Below are 27385 nucleotides of genomic sequence, written 5' to 3'. Positions count from 1 at the left end.
CCCTAATTGAGTTGAAGGCGAGCTCAGCACCCGATTAGTAGCACCGGGCACTGCCTGGACACAAAAATTGACCCTGGAGGCCAAATCTCAAAGGCACATGGCAGCCATGACTGGGCTTGCCCTTGCCTTGCAGAATGAAGCAGAGGGTCAGCAGTCTCATGGACCAAACAAGTGTCCAAATGGTCAGTCATTTTATTGACCCCCTCTGCTCAAGTGATGGCAACTTTGTTCCACTGCTTGAGAACCTCAGTAATAATTTTCCTTTCTTCTCAAAAGTTTAATAAATTAGCAGCAACAATAGAAATCGCTGTGCACGAATGTGCCCCAGACTGTTCGCTGTTCCCATTCTCAGCATTGCAAATTTCTTCCTGTTGCTCCGCAGCCCGTTAACAAGCTCTTCAAGGAGCTTAATGGGCGGTTAATTGGAGGCTTGCGGGTTGCCCGCTTCCCCCTCCACGGCCTTCACTTTGAAAAATGCATTGTGTTCTGGAGGCTTCAGAAGACTGACAAGCCATCCGGGAGTGGAATTTTCAAATCGTGCCTGCTCCTGATCTTGCCACTGTGCGATTGGAAAATCCAGCCCAAAATATTTGTTTTACATCTCTGCTGTTTCCTCATTCCCCATGATAATTTCTCCTGCCCCTGCCTCAAGGGACCAATGTTTACTTTAGCTTGCCCCACCCCCACCTCACTTGCTTATAACCTGTGACTTTTCTAATATTTGTCAGTTCCGATGAAGGGTCACTGACCCGAAAGGTTAACTCTGCTTCTCTTTCCACAGATGCTGCCAGACCTGCTGAGTGATTCCAGCATTTCTTGTTTTTATTTCAGATTTCCAGCATCCGCAGTATTTTGCTTTTATTTTATTTTAGCTACTCTCCTCCTCTTTACATACTTGTAAAAGTTCTTACAATCTGTTTTTATATTCGTAGCTAGTTTACTCTCATGTTCTTTTTTCTCCCCCCTCCTTTTTATCACTTTTTTGGTCACCCTTTACTGGTTTCTAAAATACTTCCAATCCTCAGGCTTACTACTACAGAAGTGGGAATGCTCAGTGATGATTGCACAGTGTTCAGTACCATTTTCAACTCCTTAGATACTGAAGCAGTCCGCCCCACATGCAGCAAGACCTGGCCAACATTCAGGCTTGGGCTGATAAGTGGCAAGTAGCATTTGTAGCACACAAGTGCCAGACCATTACCATCTCTAACAAGAGAGAATCAAAATTCTGTAGATTCTGGAAAGGTTCCTGCAGACTGGAAATAGCAAATGTAACCCCACTATTTAAGAAAGGAGGGAGAGAGAAAACAGGGAACTACAGACTTTTTTCACTGGAACGACGGAGGTGGAGGGGCGACATGATAGAGGTTTACAAAGTTATGAGCGGCATGGACAGAGTGGATAGTCAGAAGCTTTTTCCCAGGGTGGAAGAGTCAGTTACTAGGGGACATAGGTTTAAGGTAAGAGGGGTAAAGTATAGAGGGGATGTGCGAGGCAAGTTTTTTACACAGAGGGTGGTGAGTGCCTGGAACTTGCTGCCAGGGGAGGTGGTGGAAGCAGATACGATAGCGACGTTTAAGAAACATCTTGACAAATATATGAATAGGAAGGGAATAGAGGGATATGGGCCCCGGAAGTGCAGAAGGTGTTAGTTTCGGCAGGCATCAAAATCATCGCAGGCTTGGAGGGCCGAATGGCCTGTTCCTGTGCTGTACTGTTCTTTGTTCTACAGACCTGTTAGTTAGATGTCAGTAATAGGAAAAATGTTCGAATCTATTATAAAGGATGTGATAACAAGACACTTCGAAAATAAATATATGATTGGGCAGAGCCAACATGGATTTATAAAAGGAAAATCATGTTTGACAAACCTGGTGGATTTTTTTTGAGGACGTTACTTGCAGCATAGATGAAGGAGAACCAGTGGATGCTGTGTATTTGGATTTTCAGAAGGCTTTTGTTAGGGTCCCACACGGGAGGTTAGTTAACAAAATTAGAGCACGTGGGATTGGGGGTATGGATTGAGAATTCGTTAACAGACAGAAAGTAAAGAGTAGGAATAAACGGGTCATTCTCAGGATGGCAGGCTGTTACGAGTGGGGTACCACAAGGATCAGTGCTGGGACCACAGCTGTTCACAATCTATATAAATAATTTGAATGTGGGGACCAAATGTAATATTTCCAGATTTGCTGATGACACAAAACTAGGTGGGAATGTAAGTTGTGAGGAGGATGCAAAGAGGCTTCAAGGGGACTTGGACAGGTTAAGCGAATGAGCAGGAACATGGCAGATGGAATATGATGTGGATGAGTATGAAGTTATCCATTTTGGTAGAAATAAACAGACAGTGTTTCTTAAATGGTGAGAGGTTGGGAAGTGTTGATAAGCCATTATGCAGGTGGCAGCAAGCAATTAGGAAGGCAAATGGTTTGTTGGCCTTCATCGCAAGGGGATTTGAGTACAGAAGTAAAGATGCAACATCGAGGGCCGAAGGGCCTGTACTGCGCTGTAATGTTCTATATGTTCTATGTCTTGCTGAAATTGTATAGAGTCTTGGTGAGACCGCACCTGGAGTATTGTGTACAGTTTTGATCTCATCTAAGGAAGGATATACTTGCCACAGAGGGAGTGCAATGGAGGTTCACCAGACTAGTCCCTGGGATTGCGGAATCATCTTATGAGGAGAGATTGAGGAAACTGGGCCTGTATTCTCCAGAGTTTCGAAGAATGAGAGGTAATCTCATTGAAACTTACAAAATTCTTACAGGGTGTGACAGGGTGGACGTAGTTTGGATGTTTCCCCTGGCTGGTGAGTCTAGAACCAGGGGACATAATCTCAGAATAAGGGGTAGACCATTTAAGACTGAAATGAGGAGGAATTTCTTTACTCCGAGGGTGGTGAATCTTTGGAATTCTCTACCCCAAAGGGCTGTGGAAGCTCAATCATTGAGCATGTTCAAGACAGAAATGGATAGATTTCTGGATACATATGACATCAAGGGATATGGAGATAGCGCAGGAAAGTGGCGTTGAGGTAGATGATCGGTCATGATGTAATTGAATGACCGAGCAGGTTCAATGGGCTGAATGACCTACTCCTGCTCCTATGTTCCTAACCATCTCCCCTTAATGTTCAATGGCATTACCATCACTGAATCCCCCATCATCAACAACCTGGTAGTCACTATTGACTCGAACCTTAAATGGACCAGCCATATAAATACGGTGGCTACAAGGGCAGGTCATTCTGCAGTGAGTAACTCGGCCACCATCTACAAAGCGCAAGTCAGGAGTGTGATGGAATATCCTCCACTTGCCTGCATGAGTGCAGCTCCAACAACACTCGAGGTTCAACACCATCCACGACAAAGCAGCCCACTTGATTGGCCCCCATCCACCACTTTCAACATACACTCCCTCCATCACCAGCGCACAGTGGGAGCAGTGTGTACCATCTACAAAATGCACTGCAGCAACTCACCAAGGCTCCTTCAACAGCACCTACCAAATCCGTGACCTCTATCACCTAGAAGGACAAGGGCAGCAGGTGCATGGGAACACCACCACCTGCAAGTACCCCTACAAGTCATACACCATCCTGACTTGGAACTATATCGCCGTTCCTTAACTGTTGCTGGGTCAAAATCCTGGAACTCCTTCCCTAACAGCACTGTAGCTAGACTACAGCAGTTCAAGAAGGCAGCTTAGCACCACCTTCTCTTGGGCAATTGGGGATGGGTAATAAATGCTGGTTTTACCAGCAATGCTCAGCTTCCACGAAAGAGTAATAAAATTCTGTTTTGTTACAAGTTTCCAGAATCTGTAGTATTTTGCTTAGGTGCAAGAACTGTCCTGATATGTTGACAGAGCTTGTTTCGATAAGGAAGCACATTGTTTACTTGCAGATTCTGATTGTTTCATTGGAGAAGTAGTCATATCCTCCAAAATCAGAAATACAGACAGACGCAAAAGATTTTTTGAGTTAACAGTTTTTCTTAAAGCATGCAGATTTTTAAAAAAAGCCGTGAGGGTGACTTGGCTTCTTTTGTGGATTTTCTGCCTCTCATTTATTCAATATAATTAAATATGTTGCCATGGTACAGACTTTTAAAAAGAAACTCACCGAAACCCACCAAAACTTAGCACATCGTAGCTGTCCTGGCCAATTGCTTTTCTCACTCGGGCCCCCATTTTGATCCACGCTGCTATCATTTCCTTCACCAGTTAAGTAAGAAAGACTTGCATTTACAAACTGCCGTTCACTTCAACTGGATATCCCAAAGTGCTTTACAGCCAAATAAGGACTTTTGAAGCGTAGTCACTGGAATGGAGGAAACCATGGCAACCATTTTTCACACAATAAACTCCCGCAAACAGAAATATGCTAATGACCAGATGACTTTTTTATGTTGTTTGAGGGTTAATATTGGCCAGAACACCAGGGATAACTCCCCTGCTTTTCTTTGAAATAGTGCCACCTGAGAGGGTAGACAAGAACTCTGTTTAATATCTCATCTAAAAGACTGCACTTCTAACAGTGCAACACTCCCTCAGTGGAGTGTCAGCCTAGATTTTTGTGCTCAAGTCTCTTCAGTGGGACTTGAATCCATAACCTTGTGACTCAAAGAAAGAGTGCTACCAAGTGAGCCATGGCTGACACACTGATGTTTTTCACACAGGGAAAGAATCTTTTTGCCCATTTACTTAATTAGCAAATACCAATCCCCGGAGCCAAGCGATATCCTCCTCATTTGCTGAGTTTAAGGTGGTTAGTCTGCAATTTAGTCTGTAGAGTGGACACTCCTTGGTAATGTGCAGCATTGTTTGTGTCTCTCCATCATTGCATAAGTGGCCCCAGCAGTGGAGGTTGGCTGCTCAGGGGCCTTGGCGTGTCCAGAACCTGTGTTACGACCAGGTGAAAAAGGGGTCTAAGGTTCCCTTTCAGCCTTCAACTGGTCTTACTGTAACAAGGTTTAATTTTAAACACACTTTTTTTTAATCTCCTCCTTAGTGAATTCTTGTTTACTAACTTCCAATTATAAGGCAAAGAAACTAGCCAAACAGGTTTTCCTAGGTTTAAAGAAAAAAGGTTGAACTTTATTAAACTTAAACTCTAATTCGGTTAACGCCTATGAAAATGTGACGCGCCCATTCTAGCATGCATACGCGATACACGCATGTAGACAGAGACCGAAAAGAGCAGAAGAAATAAAGTGGAAAGGTTTGAGGCACTATCTGAAGATGGTTTTGGTTATTGTTTTTTGAGCTCGCTGTAGAGTCCTTGATTGTAGTTAGATCTCGTTTTTCATTGGGGCCCAATATGCTTCTTCTTCAATGTAGGAGACTTTTCGCTCTCGTGGTTCATGTGTCCTCAGTGGGTCCATCGGTTTATGAGAAAGAGATGGGAGCAGACAGACAGGAGAGGTTGTCTCACTCCGGGAGCAAACAGTCTTTCTCCATTCAAACTCTTTGGCAACCTGGGTTTTTCTGAATTGTACAAATCAGGTTAGTCATGTGACTAGCTGGTCTGACCACGTCTGTTTGTGGATTCTATTGTCTTAGCCGACCCAGAATGTCTCTCCTAACACACAATACCTGGTGCTCAAAGTCCATTGTGGGTTAAATTGGAGCAGGGAATAGCCCCTTTGTCCCGCCAAGCACTGTCTGTTAGTATGCAAAAATGATTTTCCAGCCGAGTGTCTAGTGATTTTTTTTTAATAAGTCCTTTCTTCACTCCAGTAACAGTTTAAAATCAATGTTCGTATGACAAAATTAATATGCCTCATTCTCGGCAGTTGGGAGCCTGCATGACACCTGTTTAGCAAGGACTACTGTTGACATGGTAGTTCAAAGCCTGCCAATCGACAGATGTGGTTTGTCACAAGGAACCTGTTAGTGACTTCTCATGTTTCCCATTCCTTAATCCAAAGGATGTCTGCTGAGATGAAAGGCGGGCAGTAGATGGATTGAACATGTTATTATGGAGTGGTAAGTGAAGTGCAGCACGGATGGTTTCAACCAGCTCGTGGGTTTTTGTCAGTTGGCAGATGTGTGGGGCAGTGATGTTTACGAGGACAGGAAGCCTGGGGAGGGGTCTTGAGCTGAAGGTTCCAGTTATGTGAATTGTTGCATTTAATTGAGTATCAACAAGGTGCGTGTGTAATCTATGCCAGACAGGTGCACAGTACTCTGCTGCTGAGTATGATAGGGCAAGTGCTGAGGTCCAGAGTGTTGTGTCAGCAGCACCCCACGTAGATCCAGTAAGTTTGGTTAATAGGTTGTTTCTGGTTTTGAACTTTGCTGTTCTTTTCTTCAGATGCTCCTGCAAGGACATTGTCCATTTAAATGCATATTGTTATTTTTCTAGCTAGAGTGAAGGGCCTGCACTACCTCTGTCTGAAGGTGTTCCGGTTAAGCAGTGCTCAACTTCAGTCAACCCTGGAACTCAGTTTCAAGATTTGGAGAGACTGCTGGTTATCATTACGAGTGATTTTGTTATTCAGCGGAATCTCTTTGCTGTTTCTTGAGGCAGGAGGACAGGTTGTTAAGGCTTTACCAAATAAATACATGTATGGGATCCTAGGTTTTATAAATAGGAACATAGAATACAAAAGTAAAGTAATGCTAAATCCATACAAATCATTGACAAGGCTGCAATTGCAAAACTGTGTACAGTTTTGGCTGTCTTCCCTTTGGAAGGACTCCAAGGTCACGAAGAGGGTGCAAAAGAAATTTAGCAACCTTATAGCAGGGAGACTGGAGGAACTGGTTCTCATCACTAGAACAAAGGAAGGTTAGGAGATTTTTTTTTCACTTGTTCATGGGTTGCGAATGTTGCTGGCAAGGCCAACATTTGTTGCCCATCCCTCACTGCCCTTGAGAAGGTGATGGTGAACTGCCACCTTTTTTTACAATGGTCAATTTACCTATCAACCCGCAAGTCTTTGGCATGTGGGAGGAAACCAGAGCACCTGCAGGAAACCCACGCGGTCACAGGGAGAACTTGCAAACTCCACAAAGGCAGTACCCAGAACCGAACCCGGGTTGCCGGAGCTGTGAGGCTGCGGTGCTAACCACTGCGCTGTCCTGTCCCAAATACATTCTACAAACTCATCTTCTAGACCAGTCTACATGAAGATTAAAGCCCCCCACAACTATTACATTGCCTTTGTGACAGACTCCAATAATTTCTTGTTTAATGCCCTGTCCAACGGTATAACTACTGTTAGCGGGCCTATAAACTACTCACACCTATGTTTTCTGATTCTTTCTATTCCTAGTTTCCACCCATACTGATTCGACTTTATGATCGTCTGATGCTAGATCTTTTCTCATTAATAGCCTTATGTCATCCTTTCCTATCAAGGTTTCCCTTTGCCATTCTGTCTGTCTTTCCGAAATATTGTGTACCCAGGAATATTTATTTCCCTACCTTGTTCACCTTGTAACCATGGGCTGAATTTTACAGACCCCCCACCCCCGATGGCAGTGGGGGGGGGGGGGGTGGCGGAAAATGTCTCCAGGGGAGGGCTGCCACGCACCTCGACCCGGTGAGGGCACGGCCTGATATTGCCAACAGCGGCGAGGCCTCCTGGCAGCCCCCCCGCAACGGGACCGCCATTAACATATGTACATAAATTTTAAATCACTGAATGAGTTACCTTTACATTCCCGCCCTCTGTCTCAGTGCGATATTCGTGCAGCTGACCATCACTCCCATGCCTTCAGATCCTCATTTGGGGAACCGAGTCGGTACACTGGTGGGGAGGGGGGTAAAGTTAAGTTTTAGTGCAGGAGGGAGGTCAATGTAGCGGATGGTCAGAAGGATTATAGTGTAATGTTTATGTACTTTGGGTGGGGGGGGGGGAAGGTTAGGTGGGGAAGGTTAGGTGGGTAAGGGAAGTGTTTTGTGGGATAGAGAGCAAATACTTTTATGGTTATTGTGGGTGGGGGGGGGGAGGGGGGGGGGGGAGAGTGGCAATTTAAATGGAATAAAAAATTTTTGTTACCTGCCCCTTTTGAATATTTAAATTGAAGGTAGGGCTCGAAGCCCTTTAAAAATGGCATCAGCGTCTGCGCATCGGCAGCTGACGCCATCGCTGGGGATGGACAGCCTGCCCCCTCCACATCGGCAGGGGCAGTCTGCCCCGGCTATTTAAATGAGCCGCCGCGCTTAATAGCATGACGGCTCCATGACTTGCGGCCCGCTCGTGCAGGCCACCATTGTTTTATAAATGGTATAAGTATCAATTTCAGAACCATGTCTCTGTAATGGTGATTAGATCAAAATCATTTACCTCTACTTGTGCCACTAGTGAATATTGATCAGCAGCTATCATGGGCTTGTCATTTACCTCCACATTCCCTGCTAAGTCACGCAACCGCACTGACTCAGACATATATCACCAGTCTTTCATCATTGCTGGGTTAAGATCCTACCTGACACCATTGTGGGGATATCACCAGTTCAAGCTGAAGGCCCACCACCACCACCTCCGAGCAACTAGGGATTGGCAATCAATGCACCCTTCTCCAACATTGCTCATATCTCAGGACCAGCTTAAGCGATTGCTGTGTAGTCCATGAGTTTGTGATGCTTCCTGATATTTTGTTTTTAGACCTTCTAAGTTCTAGTTGCTCCTGAGATCAAAGCTGGAAATGATATTTGTGGTTCTTTGCCCGTCTACCTGCCTTGTCACGCACAAGAATCTGTCACTGGTAAAATGGGGTTGCGGTGGGATTGTGGGGGGAAGGTGAGCAAAAGTGGGCGGCGCAGTGGTTAGCACCGCAGCCTCACAGCTCCAGGGACCCGGGTTCGATTCCGGGTACTGCCTGTGTGGAGTTTGCAAGTTCTCCCTGTGTCTGCGTGGGTTTTCTCCGGGTGCTCCGGTTTCCTCCCACAAGCCAAAAAAGACTTGCAGGTTGATAGGTAAATTGGCCATTATAAATTGTCACTATTATAGGTAGGTGGTAGGGAAATATAGGGACAGGTGGGATGTTTGGTAGGAATATGGGATTAGTGTAGGATTAGTATAAATAGGTGGTTGATGTTCGGCACAGACTCGGTGGGCCGAAGGGCCTGTTTCAGTGCTGTATCTCTAAACTAAACAAAACTAAACTAAACTAAACAATGCTGGCATCTACCCGGCAATGTGGAAAATTGCCCAAGTATGTCCTGTCCATAAGAAGTAGGACAAATCCAACCTGGCCAAGTACCGCCCCATCAGTACTACTGCCGTCTACTCTCAATCATCTGTAAAGTGATGGAAAGGGTCATCGACAGTGCTATCAAGGGACACTTGCTTAGCAATAACCTGCTCAGTGACACTCAGTTTGGGTTCCACCAGGGCCACTCAGCTCCTGACCTCATTACAGCCTTAGTTCAAACATGGGCAGAAGAGCTGTATCTCTAATCTAATCTAATCTAAAACAAAAGTGCAATTAGAGTGAAACTAAATCTGCAGTAAATGCAGAAGATGAATAAGGTTGTAACATTTCTCTGGTCCTACTGTGTGATTACATTGTGGTTATTGGCTGAATGAGATGGTGAAATACTTTGAGGGGGAGCCATGGAGTGATTTCCCAATTGCTGTCAGGTGGTGGGATAGGGGGAAGTCTAACCACTGACTGAAACAAAAACCCAGCTAGTCATAAAAATCTAGTGAACTCGCAACTGAAAGGGACACAAGGCTTCTCATTCGATAATTCCCCTTTTGTTAGAAAGTTGCAGACACCTTCTGTTACTAGATTTACTGTTTGTGGAATGTTTTATTGCATTGTTGTAACCAATTCAGTGGGATCCCTTCTTCCTCCTGCTCCAGAATCAGGAAAGTATCCATTGAATTTTCATCTGTTTTGTCTGGTGTTATTTACTGTAATTTAATGGCAAGATCTTCAGTCATGTCAGCGTTTTACATAATATGCACCATGGAACTGTTATAAAGGAGAGCCTTGACTTAGAGTAGCCAAACCTTCAGGATTGAACTGGAGTTTCCAGGAATTAAAGATTAATCTCCTGGATGCTGCTGCGAGCAACCCAGGAGAAAAACTATTGGAGCACGAAAATAAATTTTGGGCTCAATTTTACCAGCCCTTTGGGGACAGGCTGGGAGGGAGGAAGGCTGACAAAATGGCACAGGAAGGCGTTTGGTGGCGTGCCAGATGTCTTTCCGCTGCCATGTCATTTTGCCAGCAGCAGGAGGGATGGCAAAACAAGCTGCCCACTCGGAGCCCAATTGAGCCTGTTCCGATCAGGTGAGAAAGGGTCTAGAGTTCCCTCTCCGCCTTCACCTGGTCTTACCGTAATAGGGTTTAGTTTTAAACACACTGTTTTTAGCTCGCCCTTGGTGAATCCTTGTTCACTGCTTTCCAATTATAAGGCAAAGAAACCAGCACAAACAGGTTTTCTTTGGTTTAAAGAAGGTTGAAATTTATTAAACTTAAACTTAAACTCTAATTTGGTTAACGCCTACAGACACATGATGCGCCCACACCAGCATGCGTACAAAGGACAAAGAACAGCACAGGAACAGGCCATTCGGCCCTCCAAGCCTGTGCCGATCTTGATGCCTGCCTAAACTAAAACCTTTTGCACTTCCGTGGACCGTATCCCTCTATTCCCTTCCTATTCATATATTTGCCAAGATGCCTCTTAAACGTTGCTATTGTATCTGCTTCCACCACCTCCCCGGCAGCAAGTTCCAGGCACTCACCACCCTCTGTGTAAAGAACTTGCCTCGCACATCCCCTCTAAACTTTGCCCCTCGCACCTTAAACCTATGTCCCCTAGTAACTGACTCTTCCACCCAGAGAAAAAGCTTCTGACTATCCACTCTGTCCATGCCGCTCATAACTTTGTAAACCTCAATCATGTCGCCCCTCCACCTCCGTCGTTCCAGTGAAAACAATCCGAGTTTATCCAACCTCTCTTCATAGCTAATGCCCTCCAGACCAGGCAACATCCTGGTAAACCTCTTCTGTACCCTCTCCAAAGCCTCCACCTCCTGGTAGTGTGGCGACCAGAATTGCACGCAATATTCTAAGTGTGGCCTAACTAAGGTTCTGTACAGCTGCAGCATGACTTGCCAATTTTTATATTCTATGCCTTGACCGATGAAGGCAAGCATGCCGTATGCCTTCTTGACTACCTTATCCACCTGCGTTGCCACTTTCAGTGACCTGTGGACCTGTACGTCCAGATCTCTCTGCCTGTCAATACTCCGAAGGGTTCTGCCATTTACTGTATATTTCCCACCTGCATTAGATCTTCCAAAATGCATTACCTCACATTTGTCCGGATTAAACTCCATCTGCCATTTCTCCGCCCAAGTCTCCAACCGATCTATATCCTGCTGTATCCTCTGACAATCCTCATCACTATCTGCAACTCCACCAACCTTTGTGTTGTCCGCAAACTTACTAATCAGACCAGCTACATTTTCCTCCAAATCATTTATATATACTACAAAGAGCAAAGGTCCCAGCACTGATCCCTGCGGAACACCACTAGTAACATCCCTCCATTCAGAAAAGCACCCTTCCACTGCTACCCTCTGTCTATGACTGAGCCAGTTCTGTATCCATCTTGCCAGCTCACCTCTGATCCCATGTGACTTCACCTTTTGTACCAGTCTGCCATGAGGGACCTAGTCAAAGGCTTTACTGAAGTCCATGTAGATAACATCCACTGCCTCTCCTTTATCAATAATCTTTGTCACTTCCTCAAAAAACTCAATCAAATTAGTGAGACACGACCTCCCCTTCATAAAACCATGCGGCACAGTGGCGCAGTGGTTAGCACCGCAGCCTCACAGCTCCAGTGACCCGGGTTCAATTCTGGGTACTGCCTGTGTGGAGTTTGCAAGTTCTCCCTGTGTCTGCGTGGGTTTCCTCCGGGTGCTCCGGTTTCCTCCCACAAGCCAAAAGACTTGCAGGTTTGGTAGGTAAATTGGCCAGTACAAATTGTCCCTAGTATAGGTAGGTGGTAGGGAAATATAGGGACAGGTGGGGATGTGGTAGGAAAATGGGATTAGTGTAGGATTAGTATAAATGGGTGGTTGATGGTCGGCACAGACTCGGTGGGCCGAAGGGCCTGTTTCAGTGCTGTATCTCTAAACTAAACTAAACTAATAAGTTTGTTTGTTTCCAAATGGGAGTAAATACCGTCCCGAAGAATCCTCTCCAATAATTTCCCTACCACTGATCTAAGGCTCACCGGCCTATAATTTCCTGGATTATCCTTGCTACACTTCTTAAACAAAGGAACAACATTGGCTATTCTCCAGTCCTCTGGGACCTCACCTGTAGCCAATGAGGATGCAAAGATTTCTGTCAAGGCCCCAGCAATTTCTTCCCTTGCCTCCTCAGTATTCTGGGGTAGATCCCATCAGGCCCTGGGGACTAATCTACCTTAATGCTTTGCAAGGCACCCAACACCTCCTCCTTTTTGATAATGAGATGACTGAGACTATCTACACTCCCTTCCCTAGCCTCATCATCCACCAAGTCCTTCTCTTTGTTGAATACTGATGCAAAGTACTCATTTAGTACCTTGCCCAGTTCCTCTGGCTCCACACATAAATTCCCTCCTCTGTCCTTGAGCGGGCCAATCCTTTCCCTAGTTCCCTCTTGCTCTTTATATATGTATAAAAAGCTTTGGCATTATCCTTAATCCTGTTTGCCAATGACATTTCATGAGATCTTTTAGCCCTCCTGACTCCTTGCTTAAGTTCCTTCCTACTGTCTTTATATTCCTCAAGGGATTCGTCTTTTCCTAGCCTTCCAGCCCTTATGAATGCATCCTTTTTCTTTTTGACTAGGCTCACAATATCCCACGTTATACAAGGTTCCCGAAACTTGCCAAACTTATCCTTCTTCCTCACAGGAACATGCTGGTCCTGGATTTTAATCAACTGACGTTTGAAAGACTCCCACATGTCAGATGTTGATTTACCCTCAAACAGCTGCCACCAATCTAAATTCTTCAGTTCCTGCCTAATATTGTTAAAATTAGTCTTCCCCCAATTTAGCACCTTCACCCAAGGACTACTCTTATCCTTATCCACAAGTATATTAAAACTTATGGAATTATGGTCACTGTTCCCAAAATGCTCCCCTACTGAAACTTCGACCACCTGGCCGGGCTCATTCCCCAATACCAGGTCCAGTATGGCCCCATCCCTAGTTGGACTATCTACATATTGTTTCAAGAAGCCCTCCTGGATGCTCCTTACAAATTCTGCCCCATCTAAGCCCCTAGCACTGAGTGAGTCCCAGTCAATGTAGGGGAAGTTAAAATCACCCACCACTACAACCCTGTTACCTTTACATCTTTCCAAAATCTGTCTACATATCTGCTCCTGTACCTCCCACTGGCTGTTGGGAGGCCTGTAGAAAACCCCCAACATCGTGCAGGAATGTAGACGTGCAGGCATGTCTGTAAAAAAAAAAACTTCCAACCCTTCCTATTCCTGAGCTCCACCCATAGTGCCTCGCTGCACGATCCTTCCGAGGTGTCCTCCCTCAGTACAGCTGTGATATTCTCCTTCATTAGTAATGCACCTCCCCCACCCCTTTTACATCCCCCTCTATCCCGCCTGAAGCTTCTAAATCCTGGAACATTTAGCTGCCAATCCTGTCCTTCCCTCAACCAAGTCTCTGTAATAGCAACAACATCATAGTTCCAAGTACTAATCCAAGCTCTAAGTTCATCTGCCTTACCTGTTATACTTATCGCATTGAAACAAATGCACTTCAGACCACCAGTCCTGCTGTGCTCGGCAACATCTCCCTGCCTGCTCTTCCTCTTAGTCTTACTGGCCTTATTTACTAGTTCCCCCTCATTTATTTCACTTGCTATCCTACTGCTCTGGTTCCCACCCCCCTGCCACACTAGTTTAAACCCTCCCGAGTGATGTTCGCAAACCTCGCAGCCAGGATATTTGTGCCCCTCCAGTTTATATGCAACCCGTCCTTCTTGTACAGGTCCCATCTGTCCTTGAAGAGATCCCAATGGTCCAGATATCTGAAACTCTCCCTCCTACACCAGCTTTTCAGCCACGTGTTTAGCTGCACGATCTTCCTATTTCTAGCCTCACTGGCACGTGGCACAGGGAGTAATCATGAGATTACAACCCTAGAGGTCCTGTCTTTTAGCTTTCTACCTAACTCCCTAAACTCCCCCTGCAGGACCTCATCACTCTTCCTGCCTATGTCATTGGTACCGATGTGTACCACAACCTCTGGCTGTTCACCCTCCCCCGTCAGAATCTCCCCTGTCTGTTCAGAGACATCCTTGACCCTGGCACCAGGGAGGCAACATACCATCCTGGAGTCTCTTTCACGTCCACAGAAGCGCCTATCTGTGCCCCTGACTATAGAGTCCCCTATAACTATTGCTCTTCTGCGCTTTGTCCCTCCCTGCTGAACAACAGTGCCAGCCATGGTGCCACTGCTCTGGCTGCTGCTGTTTTCCCCTGATAGGCCATCCCCCCCAACAGTATCCAAAACTGTATACTTGTTAGAGAGGGGGAAAGCCACAGGGGATTCCTGCACTGACTGCTTGCCCCTTCTAGCGGTCACCCATCTATCTGCTTGCACCTTGGGTGTAACCACTTTTCTAAAACTCCTGTCTATGACGCTCTCTGCCACCTGCATGCTCCTAAGTGCATCCAGTTGCCGCTCCAACCGATCGATGGGGTCTATGAGGAGCTGCAGCTGGGTACACTTCCTGCAGATGTAGTCATCCGGAAGCTGGGAGCGTCACGGACCTCCCACATCTCACAGGTGAAGCACTTCACCCCTCTAACTGTCATTTCTAGCACTAATTAATAAATTAATTTCGCTCCCTCCTTACCTAACTTCCTCACTTACCAAACTTCCACTGTAGCACTCTATTGCAACCCAAGTCAGCACTCCAGTGCAAACAAAACCATGCAGATACAGACAGAAAAGAGAAGAAAGATAAATTGGAGAAGTTTGAGGAAATCTCTGAAGACTTTTTGTTATGGTTCTTCGAGCTCACTGTCGAGTCCTTGATTGTAGGTAGATCTTGCTCTTCGTTGGGGCCCAGTATTCCTCTTAAACCTTGTTCACTGTAGGAAACTTTTCTCTCTTGGGGTTCATGTGTCTTCAGTGGATTTGGAGTTCCATAAGAAAGAGAGGAACAGCCAGACAGAAGAGGTCTTCTTCAGTCCAGGAGCATACTGCAGTCTGTCTATTCAAAACAACCTTTGTACAATTCAGAAAACCCAGGTTGCCAAGCAGGCTAGTCACATGACCAGCTGGTCTGACCAAGTCTGTTTGTGGATTCGGCCATCCCAGCAGTCATCCTGAAATTTGAACTCCCTCATTTTCAATGTCTGGTGCTCAAAGTCCATTGTGGGTTAAATTGGATAAGGGAGTTAACCCCTTTTGTCTCCCCAAGCAGATTCTGTTAATATGCAAATGTCTTTCCAGCCAAGGGCCTGGTGATTTTTTTTTTTGAAGCAAGTCCTTTCTTCATTGTGGGCAGGTGAAGGATTTGCATGACACCGCCACACCCAGCGGATTTGAGAAAAGCGCATTTCATTAAAAGGGTTGAGAGAAAACATAAGCTGCAGAAAAAAAACATGCATTTGTCTCATTCATTCACAAGCCACTTAAGTGGCCATTAAAGGGCCACTTCCCAGCTCTGTGGGCATTTTGCCAGTGGCTGGTGTGCATCCTGCCAATGGGAAGGTGGGAACACTGTCCAGTGAAACCTGATGGCCTCCCAGCGGGCTCTGAGGGGTGGGGTGTGCCTCTTTTTTGGGCACTCTTTGGCCCATGAAGTGGCCTCCGGCTGCCCCTGCGGTAATGGTGCCACCAGTTCACTGAGAAACTCATCCATCCCTGATTGCCAGGGCCTGCCTGCCAGACCCTGGCTACCCCCCAATCCCACTTACCCCTCTTCAAGGGTGTTGGCCATCGATGTGCCCTCATCTTCCTGGTGCAGCCCCAGCAGTGACCATCACTAGAAGTGACGCTGCAGAAGCTGCCGACCAGCAGGAGAGCTGATTGGGCCGGGAGCTCTTGGGTGCAGCTATCGACCATTTGGTGCCCATGGAAGCACATTCCAGCAAGGAATCTTTAGTATATAGAGAGCATGAGGGGAAGGGAGAGAACTGGTGGTGAAAGGGATGGGGAGTGGGCTAAAGGCCTATGCCATCAGCAATAATTACTTTGTGGCCCTGAAAAAGCCAGACTGTCCTCCCGGCTTGGAGGCTCATTGCAAGGGATTGCAGATCATAGAAACATAGAAAATAGGAGCAGGAGTAGACCATTCGGCCCTTCGAGCCTGCTCTGCCATTCATTATGATCAGACAATCTCAAGTTCCAGAGAGGAATCTCGCAGTTTTTTAAAATCCCTGACTCTCTTTACAGTGAGCTGTTGCATTTCCCAATTGTGACTGCAACCAAACCTGGCAGATCCAAGGTTTCTGCCGGTTTCCTTTGTAATTTTTGTGTAATTCTGTGACAATGAGTTCCAAGTTCTGTTTTGTTCTGGTATTCTTGATATTCTTGGCTCCTATTTCTAGAACCTATGTTGCTGTTGTTTCTTCAGCTGCTTTTATATTGCTGTACTGGCATGTTAGTGCTGCTGTTTCCCAATGTACAGGTTGATCAGCTAAAAAAACATCAAATTAAACTTGTTGGGTTCAGTTTCGATGAACTGAGCTAGTTGGCTTTCATGTAGCCACATTAGACCAGTGTGTCAGGCACTGCAGGTTCTAGCATGGCACTTAACCCAAATAGAATGGTACCAGGGTGCCAGGCTTTAGTTACATATAAAGACTGGAAAAGCTGAGGTTTTGCTTCTTAGAGCAGAGAAGGTTAAGGGGAAGTTTGATAGAGGTGCTCAAAATGTTTTGATAAGGTGAATAAGGAGAGACCGCTTCCAGTGGCAGAAGAGTCGGTTTAATTGGCCAAAGAATCCGAGGCAAGTTGAGGAGACTTTTTTTTTTGGAGCGAGTTGTTATGATCTGGAATACACTGCCTGAAAGATTTGTGAACGCAGATTCAAAAGTAACTTTCAAAAGAGAATAGGGATTAGGCTAATTGGATAGTATTTTCAAAGAGCTGGCACAGGCACGATGGGTTGAATGGCCTCCTGTGCTGCATCATTCTATGACATAAAAGCAGCTTTCTTCTTCTGTGCTCTCTCTAGCAGTTGTTCTTCGGCTGGATTGTGCTGTTAAATATGCCCTCCCACCCCCCAGTGGACAAAGCTTTTGCTGGCTAATCCCAATTATAAAACTTTTCATGACTATTGTGAATATTTAAAAGGCAGATTAACACATTTTAATTTCCAAGAGCTGTAAGGAAAGGGTTAATTAGATAGTACTACTTTTGATTTCTCCTTTTATATTTATTAACTGCTTTTATAGTAACTGTGTCCACTAACTTTTCATTTGGAACTAATCTCACTAGCAGTCTAATTATCCCTTTGATATAAACAGATCCTATTGCTAACTTAACGAGACCATGAGAATTTATAAGCCTGAGTGGGTGTATGGACAGAAAGAAAGGATTCATAGATCCTAGAGTTTTCACTAATAGATATACGTATTCCATGTGTTGCTGGTTAATGTAAAGTGGAAAAGGAAAGCTGTTTCTCTGGTATTACTGATGACTAAGTTCACTATCCAGATATGACATGGTGTGTCGTTTACTGAGAAAAGTAATGATATTGCATTTCTGTAAACCAGGGCTTCCATCGAGGAGAAATACGGGAAGGATTTGCTGTCGTTGTCAAAGAAAGTGTGTGGACAGAATGAATTGAAGTAAGGTCTATGTGTATTTTTGAGATGAATTTTTCTGCTTAAAATTATGGAATATTCTGTGATGGGGATTAGAAGTCTGTCGAACCCAGTGTCAGTAATGGCCACTTGGACTGCAACATATTCCTTGTTTCTTCATTGTGATGGGAGATGTTGGTAATGGAAGGGAATTCTCTCCAATTTAAGTAAAAATACAGGTATGGTACATGACAGATGCAAGTTTAGCTCCCTCTACATTATCTGTGTGACTCCATTTTATTTCAGTTAGTGGCTTCCAGCACGACTAGGTCAGACTAAGCATTTGTTGCACTTTATAGCTCCCATACATTGTTTTTGTTGGGATGTGAAGTGTAACGGTGCTGGCATGTTGACATTTGTTGCTGATCCATGATTGTTCAGAAAAGGTGGTAGTTGGTTTATGAGTAATTTCACAACTAAATGGCCTGTTAGGCCTTTAGAGGGAATAAGGAGTCAACTACATAGTATGAACGCTGGATAAGGGTACCAGATGTCCCGGTGAACATCATAATCTGGTAGCTTCTGTCATAACTTCTTTCTCTCTTGCTACCTCAAATTATGGGTATTGTAGCCTGGCATTCATAGTACTAGACAAAATCTAGACTTGGGCTGATAAGTGGCAAGTAACATTCGTGCCACACAAGTGCCAGGCAATGACCATCTCAAACAAGAGAGAATCTAACGTTCTTCCCTTGACGTTCAACAGCATTACCGTCACTGAATCCCCCACTATCAACATCCAGGGGGTCACCATTAACCAGAAACTGAACTGGAGTAGCCATTATAAATACCGTGGCTACAAGAGCAGGTCAGAGGCTGGGAATTCTGTGTGAGTAACTCACCTCCTGTCTCCCCAGTGCCTGTCCACCATCTACAAAGCACAAGTCAGGAGTGTGATGGAATACTGTCCAGTTGCCTGGATGGGTGCAGCTCCAACAACACTCAAGAAGCTCAACACCATCCAGGATAAAGCAGCCAGCTTGATTGGCACCCCATCCACCACCTTCAACATTCACTCCCTCCACCATAGGACACAGAATTTCAGCAGTGTGTACCATCTACAAGATGCAATGCAGCATCTCAATAAGGCTCCTTTGACAGAACCTTCCAAACCCGCGACCTCTACCATCTAGAAGGACAAAGGCAACAGATGCAGGGGAACACTACCACCTGCAAGTTCCCCTCCATGTCAAACATCCTCCTGACTTGGAACTATATCACCATTCTTTTACTGTCGCTGGGTCAAGATCCTGGAACTCCCTTCCTAACAGCACTGTGGGTGTACCTGCACCCCAAGGACTACAGCGGTTGAAGAAGGCAACTCATCACCACCTTCTTGAGGGCAATTAGGGATGGGCAATAAATGCTGGCCTAGCCAGCGACGCCTACATCCTCTGAACGAATAAATATACCCCAGAGATTGAGTATAAATGTCACTATGGTAGGTTGTGAAACTAAACTCAATAAATTTACCAGTCTGTGGATTAAAAGTGACCATGATTGTCATTAAGCCGAATTGGTTCAGTAATGTCTTTCCTTGCCACCCCTATCTGGACTGGCCCACATGGGAGATAATCCCACAATATTTGGTTGACTCTTAATACCCTCTGAAGTGGTCCCTACTACTGCTTTTCAGGGCAACTAATGAATGGGCAATAAATCCTTAGAACAAAATACTATCTGAAGTATACAGCCAGTGTATATGAAAAAAGACTTCCAGGTCAGTCCCAACGTGGGGCACATCTAGTCACCCTTATAAAGGGAATTAATTGATGAATTGGATGGTCACATTCGACAGGTGAAAGAACAACATTTGAAACGTGTAATGACCTCAACTTTAATCATAAATTTCAATGACTGTCGATCACTGCCACTGCACCTTGTAGTTCTAGCTGTTCACCTCCGTCTCTTTTTTTTTATCCCTTTAGCACATTGAAGAGGGCGTTTGATGTCTTTAAGCAACGTAAGTATTTATCTTTTCTAAGCTGTGAATGAAAAGCTGGTGAATTGATCCCAGTCAACTGCTAACGTTACTTTGAGCTGCATGTGAGAGCTGTTTTAGTTTAGATTCTCGGAGCTTGGTGTTCATGTACTGGCTCCCAGTGTGTACACTGCTAAACTCAGCCCCTTTATAGTGAACCAACAAAATTCTACAGACTCTGAGTCTGTTGCTGAAAGAAGGGAGCTGCATTGATTCAGCAAAAATGTGGAGGATGAAATTCAATATGAGATTGGTTTTGGTTAAAAAAGCAAAAGTAACAATTATATTTTGGGGGGGGGGGTGGAGGCTGGGTGATATGGGGCTCAGTTTCACAAGACCTTGAGAGCAGAACTTCAAGTGGATAAGGTCATGAAAAATTAATGGAATACTGGGTTTATAGCAAGAGGAACAGAATATAAAAGTTGAGATGTAATGGTGAATCAGTTTGAAACCTTGATAAGACCACAGTTGGGGGAACATGGGCTCTACGCCATAGGAACATGAATACAAAGATTACAGTAGAGTACAGATTCACTGTTCTGAGAAACTGCAGTTATAAAGAAAGAGCTGAAAAATTGGGACCGATCATTTGATTTGATGGAGGTTTTTAACATAACGAGATAGAGTAAATAAAAAATATTTCTCGAGGTGACGAGTCTGTAATCAGTGGACCTGGATACAAGATTAAATGCAAGAGATTTAGGACAGGGAGCAGGGGAAACTGTCTGTTTGAAACAGAGGATTGTGAGGCTGTGGAATGTATATCCAGAGTTAGTGAAGCAGAGACCTTGTCAGTGTTTAAAAAAGAGTTATTTGGGTAGTTGAAGGAAAGTGGAATACTACAGGAATATGTCTAACCAGATTGGCAATCCTAGTGGACCCATGGGATTAGTTATGCTGCTTGTATGGCGGAGAAGCACCACACTGATGAATTGGGCCACAGGGCCTATATCTGATTTGTAATTTCAATGTAATTCTCTCCTTCTATCCCTGCCCCTCTTACATTCTTTGCTTCTCTCTCTTTGATTTGGATTGTTGAAAATGTCAGTCTACAAATCTACCTCCTGGGTTTAACTATGCAAACACAGAGAACTGCTCTCCTACAATCCAAACTAAACCAGTGTTGATATAAAAACACCCTGGCTCTTTCCCCATAGCCCTGCAAATTGTTGCTTTTCAAGTATTTATCCAATTCCCTTTTGAAAGTTATTGAATCCGTTTATACCACCCTTGCAGGCAGTGTGTTCAACTTGCTGTGTAATTTTTTTTTCCTCGTGTTCCTTTGGCTCTTTTGCCAATTACCTTACATCTGTATTCTCTGTTAACTGGCCTTTATGTCACTGGAAACAGTTTCTCCTTATTTACTCTATTAAAACCCTTCAAGATTTTGAACTCCTATTAAATCTGCCCTTACCCTTATCTATGCTTGAAGGAGAACAATTCCAGTTTCTCTAATCTCTCCATATAACTGAAGTCTTTGATTAAAGCCTTGACATGCTGTGTGGTGTTCCGAATTGGCCACAATACCCCAGCTAGGGTTTAACCAGTGTTTTATAAAGGTTTAGCATGATTTCCTTGATTTTGTACTCTGTGCTTCCGGCAAGAATGACCACCTTCTGTGCTGTAACCATATGATTCTATACCCATCCTCAACCTGCTGAGCCACCATGGAAGTTTTTGAAATGATAATATCTGTTGCTTACGATTCGTATTGCTTACAAAGCCACAAGTGCATCCTGAAAGAGATGGGTTTCCAGGTCTTTTGTATTGTATGTTGGAGCAACTGAAGAACGTCACTCTGCTGAATTTACTTTCAAATTACACCATTGGACTCTCTGCGACAAAGGCAAAGCTTATATGCAAAGTGGCTGTGACAAATTGGCCACTGCATATGCAACATAGTTATATCATGATATCGATGAGGAATGTCATAGCACTCAATTTCTATAGGATGGGAATATTTACATGATGAGGTGATGTCATGACATCGTCAAAGAAGGGTGGATGTACAAAGATTGGGCAGCACTTTTACAAGGGACAGAAATTTGGTCTTCCTGCCTGTGGGTCTAATGAAATGTGGCTGCTGGCTACAGGAGACCCAAATGACAAGCTGGTGAGTGCTGAACAATGCAAAAGTAACTGTTAGAGACTTTTAATGATGGGGAAGGATACAATTCCAGTGCGCAGGGAATGGTGGCTGACGGCTTTGCCACCAGTGCCAGAAATGATGGAAGGATGAAAGAGCAGTAAACCTGGTTTGGAAGGGTGTAGGACTGGAGGAAGTTGCAGAAGTAGGAAGGAGCCAAGCCATGGACAGATTTGAACTCCGGCATAAGGATTGTAAAAACAATGTTTGACTTGGGGAGCCAGTGAAGGCCAGTAAGGATTGGGGTTTATGGGTGAGTGGAACTTTGTTAGAAATAACAAAGGCGTATATGAGGGTTTCTGTGGTAGTTGGGGGTGAAGTATGAAATTGAATGGAATGAAGTATGGCCACGTTTCTGAGGTGGAAGCAGAAATCTTGGTTTGAAGCTCAGCTCGAGCTTGAATGGGACATTATTGGGTTGAATTTCAATGGGCACCTTGGAAAGCTGATAGAGCTATGGAGCTGCTGGATCTAGATGAATATGGTTCCTTTGGTCTTGCTGCAAGAAATCCTGGTTCATCCACAACTTGATCTGTTATTGTCATGTTGTGACATGTTGATGTTGTTGGGTCCCAATCTAAGCAGCTCATGGCAATACCAAAATAAGCTTGCCTGATTCTTCAGGCTAGTTGGGAAGGTCCAATGTTTATTTTAACTGTTTAATGGCTCTGGATAAGATGTTGAGAGCTCTTTAATTCAGATTCTGTAATGATGGATGCTGTTGGTTACTGGTTCATCTCTGAAATTCATTGTTCTTGCCAGTCATAGTATGAATAAAATTTTATTATGATCCTCTTGACATAAAGACACTTGGAAATCCGGTATGGGAATGGGTTTCTTGTAATCTGCATTGCTTTATTTCAAGGAAATATTGTTAATCATTTTGGAAAATTTGTAAGTAGTCATTCCCTGGAATTGCCAAAATAAACAATGGTCATTGGAAATCTGAAGTAAGATCTGGAGATGCACAAAAGATCAGTACGCATCTATAAAGATAGAAGACAAGTTGGAATGGTTTAGCTGTAAACTCTGTACTTAAAACATTAAGCTGTATTTTCTCTTTATGTTTGCTCACAAGACTTTGCCAGGATTTCCTCAAGTGACTCGTCCATCACCTCACCAGATGTATCATTGCCCAACCACTGTTATTTGCAGACCTGGTGAAATTAAATCATTAGAATGTCTAAAGCTACAACACTACAGCTATTGATAAAAACTCTGGTCAAAAATGTTGTCCCCATCAGCCCAGAATGTGAGCACACAATCAATTATATCAGCTTTGTTAACACCATCTTGCTCACCTGTATCCTGCTGCAGCAAGACTGAAAATATACACCTAATTGTTTGCAAAAGATTAATGTACCAGCATCTCTCTGTCGATCACAAGCTTCTGACTGTTTCCTAATTGTTGACCAATGACAGCGAGAATGGTTCACAAACATACTAATGGAGAGGTATTAATATTGTAATTGCTTCATTCCTTCCAGAGATGGAGAATGTGGGACTGTTGCACATCCAGCTGGCAGGCAGCTTACGGGAAGAGATCAAAAAACTGGAGGAATTCCGGGAAAAGCAGAAAGATCAAAGGAAAAAGGTGAGTTGGTTGTAAGTTTTGCTTAAAATTGTGATCGTGTCCTTTTCATTCTCTTTCATTTTCTTTAGAGTTTTTTTCCCTGCCTTTTTAATCTCGTTACGCAGGCCTCATTTTAGACCACTGTCCGAGTTTAGTTATGGCTCACTCTGGCTTCATGAATATGAGTACTGCTGCTGATATCTAGGGCAAGTTTTTGATAGTTTTTGCAGGGTAATGAACAGAAACTCTCTCCTTCATTGCTTTAGCTACCAAATGCAGTCTTTGTATCCACAAGATTATCCTCCTCTTTGAAAGACCTAAGTGACATCATCGAGAAGGCTTTAAGGACCCAATGCAAATATTGAATAACCGTGACCTAAGATGTATTTGCAGTGGGTGTTAGAAGTTACTGGTCATTATGCTAACCTAGACTTGAATTTTGTACATGTATTACATTTCTTGTGTTGAAAATATAAAACAATAAACTAAAGAAAAATATAAGACCAAATATAAAAATTTGTGTTTGAACTGTATGGTTTGGTGTTTCCTCTCAAGTCAACAGCCTAGGAGACAATTGAATTGTATTGATTTAAGCTGGGACGGAATTAGATTAGATTAGAGATACAGCACTGAAACAGGCCCTTCGGCCCACCGAGTCTGTGCCGAACATCAACCACCCATTTATACTAATTCTATATTCCTACCAAACATCCCCACCTGTCCCTATATTTCCCTACCACCTACCTATACTAGTGACAATTTATAATGGCCAATTTACCTGTCAACCTGCAAGTCTTTTGGCTTGTGGGAGGAAACCGGAGCACCCGGAGAAAACCCACGCAGACACAGGGAGAACTTGCAAACTCCACACAGGCAGTACCCGGAATCGAACCCGGGTCCCTGGAGCTGTGAGGCTGCAGTGCTAACCACTGCGCCACTGTGCCGCCCTAATTCTAGGTGCAACTAATTTATAAAACCCCATATACCTATACACACATCAAGGACTGCAGTGGTTCAAGAAGGCAGCTCACCACCACCTTCTCAAGGCGCAATTATGATGCGCAATAAATGCAGGCCTAGCCAGCAACACCCACATGCCCCGAATGAATATGAAAAGGAAATCCCCTCTTTCTCTTTTTCTCTCTCGCTCTCTCTCGTTTGCTCGCTCTCGCTCTCTCTCGTTTGCTCGCTCTCGCTCTCTCTCGTTTGCTCGCTCTCTCGCTCTCTGTCCCATCCCCTCTCTCTCTTCCACCCTCTCTCTCATTTCCATCTTGTGTGAAAGCAATTGGCCTACACTCACTGCAATGACTGAGATTGGTAACTTATTTGGCATGGGAGTGGGGTGCGGGGAGCAGTTTGTATGTAGGTCCACTTCCAAATACTTTGTGACCTGACTTGGCATTTAATAAACAAATCTTTTTTAACAAACATTTTCTTGTGAAAAGTAGAAAAAAATCTGTTCAAACTCATCAGAACAGTGAGGAGTAATGAGGGGAAAAAAGCTGACCGTATGGCTGAGCACACTGGACATAAGAAGGCTACAAGCCTTGGAAACATCTCAACTATAGTGCTGAAGATCTCTGCACCAGAAGTGGCTGCAGTCCTAGCTAAGTTATTCCAGTGCAGCTAAGAAACTGACATCTATCTGACAAAGTGAGAAATTACTACAAATGAGGCAAATCTAACTCTGACAGAGTCTTACCCTATCAACCTCCAGGTTATCATCAAAGTGAAACAAGAGTCATCAGTTGTTCCTTCAGAGACCATCTCCTCACCAACAACCTTCTTGGTTCTGCCAGAGCTACTTGACTTCAGACTTTTTCACAGTCTTCATCCAGGCATTGATACCATAGTAAAGGTCAGAGTAATTGCCCTTGATATCAAGGTGTGAATTGACCAATCTTTGCACCAAAGAGCTCTTGCAAAACTGAAGTCAAGGTGAAAATCCTCCAGAGCAAAACCAGGGAAGCATCCTCAGCTAAACCATAGTTTAGTTAAACCATGTACACAGGCCATTTGGCCCAATTGACCCATGTAGCGGTTTACCCTCCACTCAAGCTAATAAATCTCACTGGGCAATGATTTTCTGTAGCAGGGACTCTACTAGCATCTGAATGCCCTTGCATGTTTATGTTTTAAAATATTTTTGCATGGCAAGTTGCCAAAAGTACGAGCTGGTAACAGCATAGCAAAGGAAACAAGGTATCTGGAACCTGAGTGAGCAGCGCAAGGAACTGTGTATCTCCTTAACCAATCAGATTGAACAATTGTGAAATAAACAGCATAAGGAAGGAGAAGGAAGTATAGAGTGGGTGAATTCAATATCAAATCAGGTACAGAAAGAGAAATCGAGAAAAAAGAAAGATTGGATTGAGAGAGAAAAACACAGAAAGGAGAAGTTATATTTTACATTTTAAAATTTCCAACAATTAAAACCTGAAGGAATGAGACCCTACACTTATAAAAGTTAATTTTCAGTACCAGATTACCAGTGCAGTAATTAACACTTGTCACATTGTTAAACGGGTACTTAGTCTGGACAAGATTTGACTTTAGCAAGTTTAGTTCTTATCTTTGCAAATCTTGCAAATTCAGAAACTTCGTGGCATTCAATGCATTTCAATGGTGAGGCAGACAGCAAGATGCCATTTTTGTGAAGCTCAAGATGGAGCAGCGTAACTAATTTCGGGCGGCACAGTGGTGCAGTGGTTAGCACCGCAGCCTCACAGTTCCAGGGACCCGGGTACGATTCTGGGTACTGCCTGTGCGGAGTTTGCAAGTTCTCCCTGTGATCGCGTGGGTTTTCGCCGGGTGCTCCGGTTTCCTCCCACAGCCAAAGACTTGCAGGTGATAGGTAAATTGGCCGTTGTAAATTGCCCCTAGTGTAGGTAGGTGGTAGGGAATATGGGATTACTGTAGGGTTAGTATAAATGGGTGGTTGTTGGTCGGCACAGACTCGGTGGGCCGAAGGGCCTGTTTCAGTGCTGTATCTCTATAAAAAAAAATAAAATAAGACAGCAACGTTTGGAATTCTGTGTCTATTTGTGCATCTGCCACTTGTCTGAAGTTGTACCATTTGCACATGAGTAACAGCGAGTGCCATTATTTTGACAGAAAATTATGAGCCAATAAGTCACCCTGTTTCCATATCCTTTCAACCTGTTAGCTTCCTTTGAGCTATCCAATCTAATGTTGATTTAGTTTCTGCCTCACCCATTAATCCTGGAAGTGAATTCCATAATCTTCCCACCTCTCTGTTTCTCTTGTCCTCTGTTCTCAATCTCTCATTTAATCTTGAATCTATGGCCCCTTAATCTTTACCCTTCGATGACTGGAAGCAATATGCTTCTCTCTACATAATCCCATCTTTCATAATTTTACACACTTCTATTATATTTCCTCATGATAGATTTCTATTCTGTCAGGGCATTGAGGGATATGGGGAGTGGGCGGGAAAGTAGAATTGGAGCAGAAGATCAGCCATGATTGTATTGAATGACAGAGCAGGCTGTATGGTCGACACCTGCTCCTATTTCTTATGTTCTTATAATCTGCATTGTTTTAATGAAAAAAGCCTACATTTTTCAAATCTTTATTTGTGTTTAGATTTTCTCATAGGCAATGCCCTAATGTATCTGCATAGCACCCTCTCTAAAGCATTAACATCCTTCCTATATAGTGTGGAACCCCATATTGTACACAGTATTCCTAACTAAAGCCATACAGGTTTTATACAGACTCATCATTACCTTTTGGCTTTTATATTCCACACCTCATGATAAAACTCAGTATTCTATTAGCTTTCTTTAACAGCCTTAGCTGCCTGAAGTGCTGCTTTTACTATTCACTGAACCTAGCCTAAATCC

At 44.1% G+C, this 27385-nt stretch overlaps 1 protein-coding gene across 2 annotated transcripts in view; it reads left to right on the top strand.

The window, feature by feature from the left end:
- Nucleotides 1–27385, top strand: part of pstpip2 (proline-serine-threonine phosphatase interacting protein 2) — a 172533-nt gene that overhangs the window by 50212 nt on the left and 94936 nt on the right. For both annotated transcript variants that reach the window (XM_068029907.1, XM_068029917.1), the window contains exons 3-5: nt 17730–17804; nt 19748–19782; nt 23434–23540. In XM_068029907.1, the coding sequence (XP_067886008.1) occupies nt 17730–17804; nt 19748–19782; nt 23434–23540 (217 nt within the window). The remainder of the gene's footprint in view (nt 1–17729; nt 17805–19747; nt 19783–23433; nt 23541–27385) is intronic.

The sequence above is a fragment of the Heterodontus francisci genome, chromosome 1 (genome assembly GCF_036365525.1).
Source record: "Heterodontus francisci isolate sHetFra1 chromosome 1, sHetFra1.hap1, whole genome shotgun sequence".
Classification (NCBI taxonomy): domain Eukaryota; kingdom Metazoa; phylum Chordata; class Chondrichthyes; order Heterodontiformes; family Heterodontidae; genus Heterodontus; species Heterodontus francisci.
Note: the sequence above shows the minus strand (reverse complement) of the source record. Positions and strands in the feature narration are given on the sequence as shown.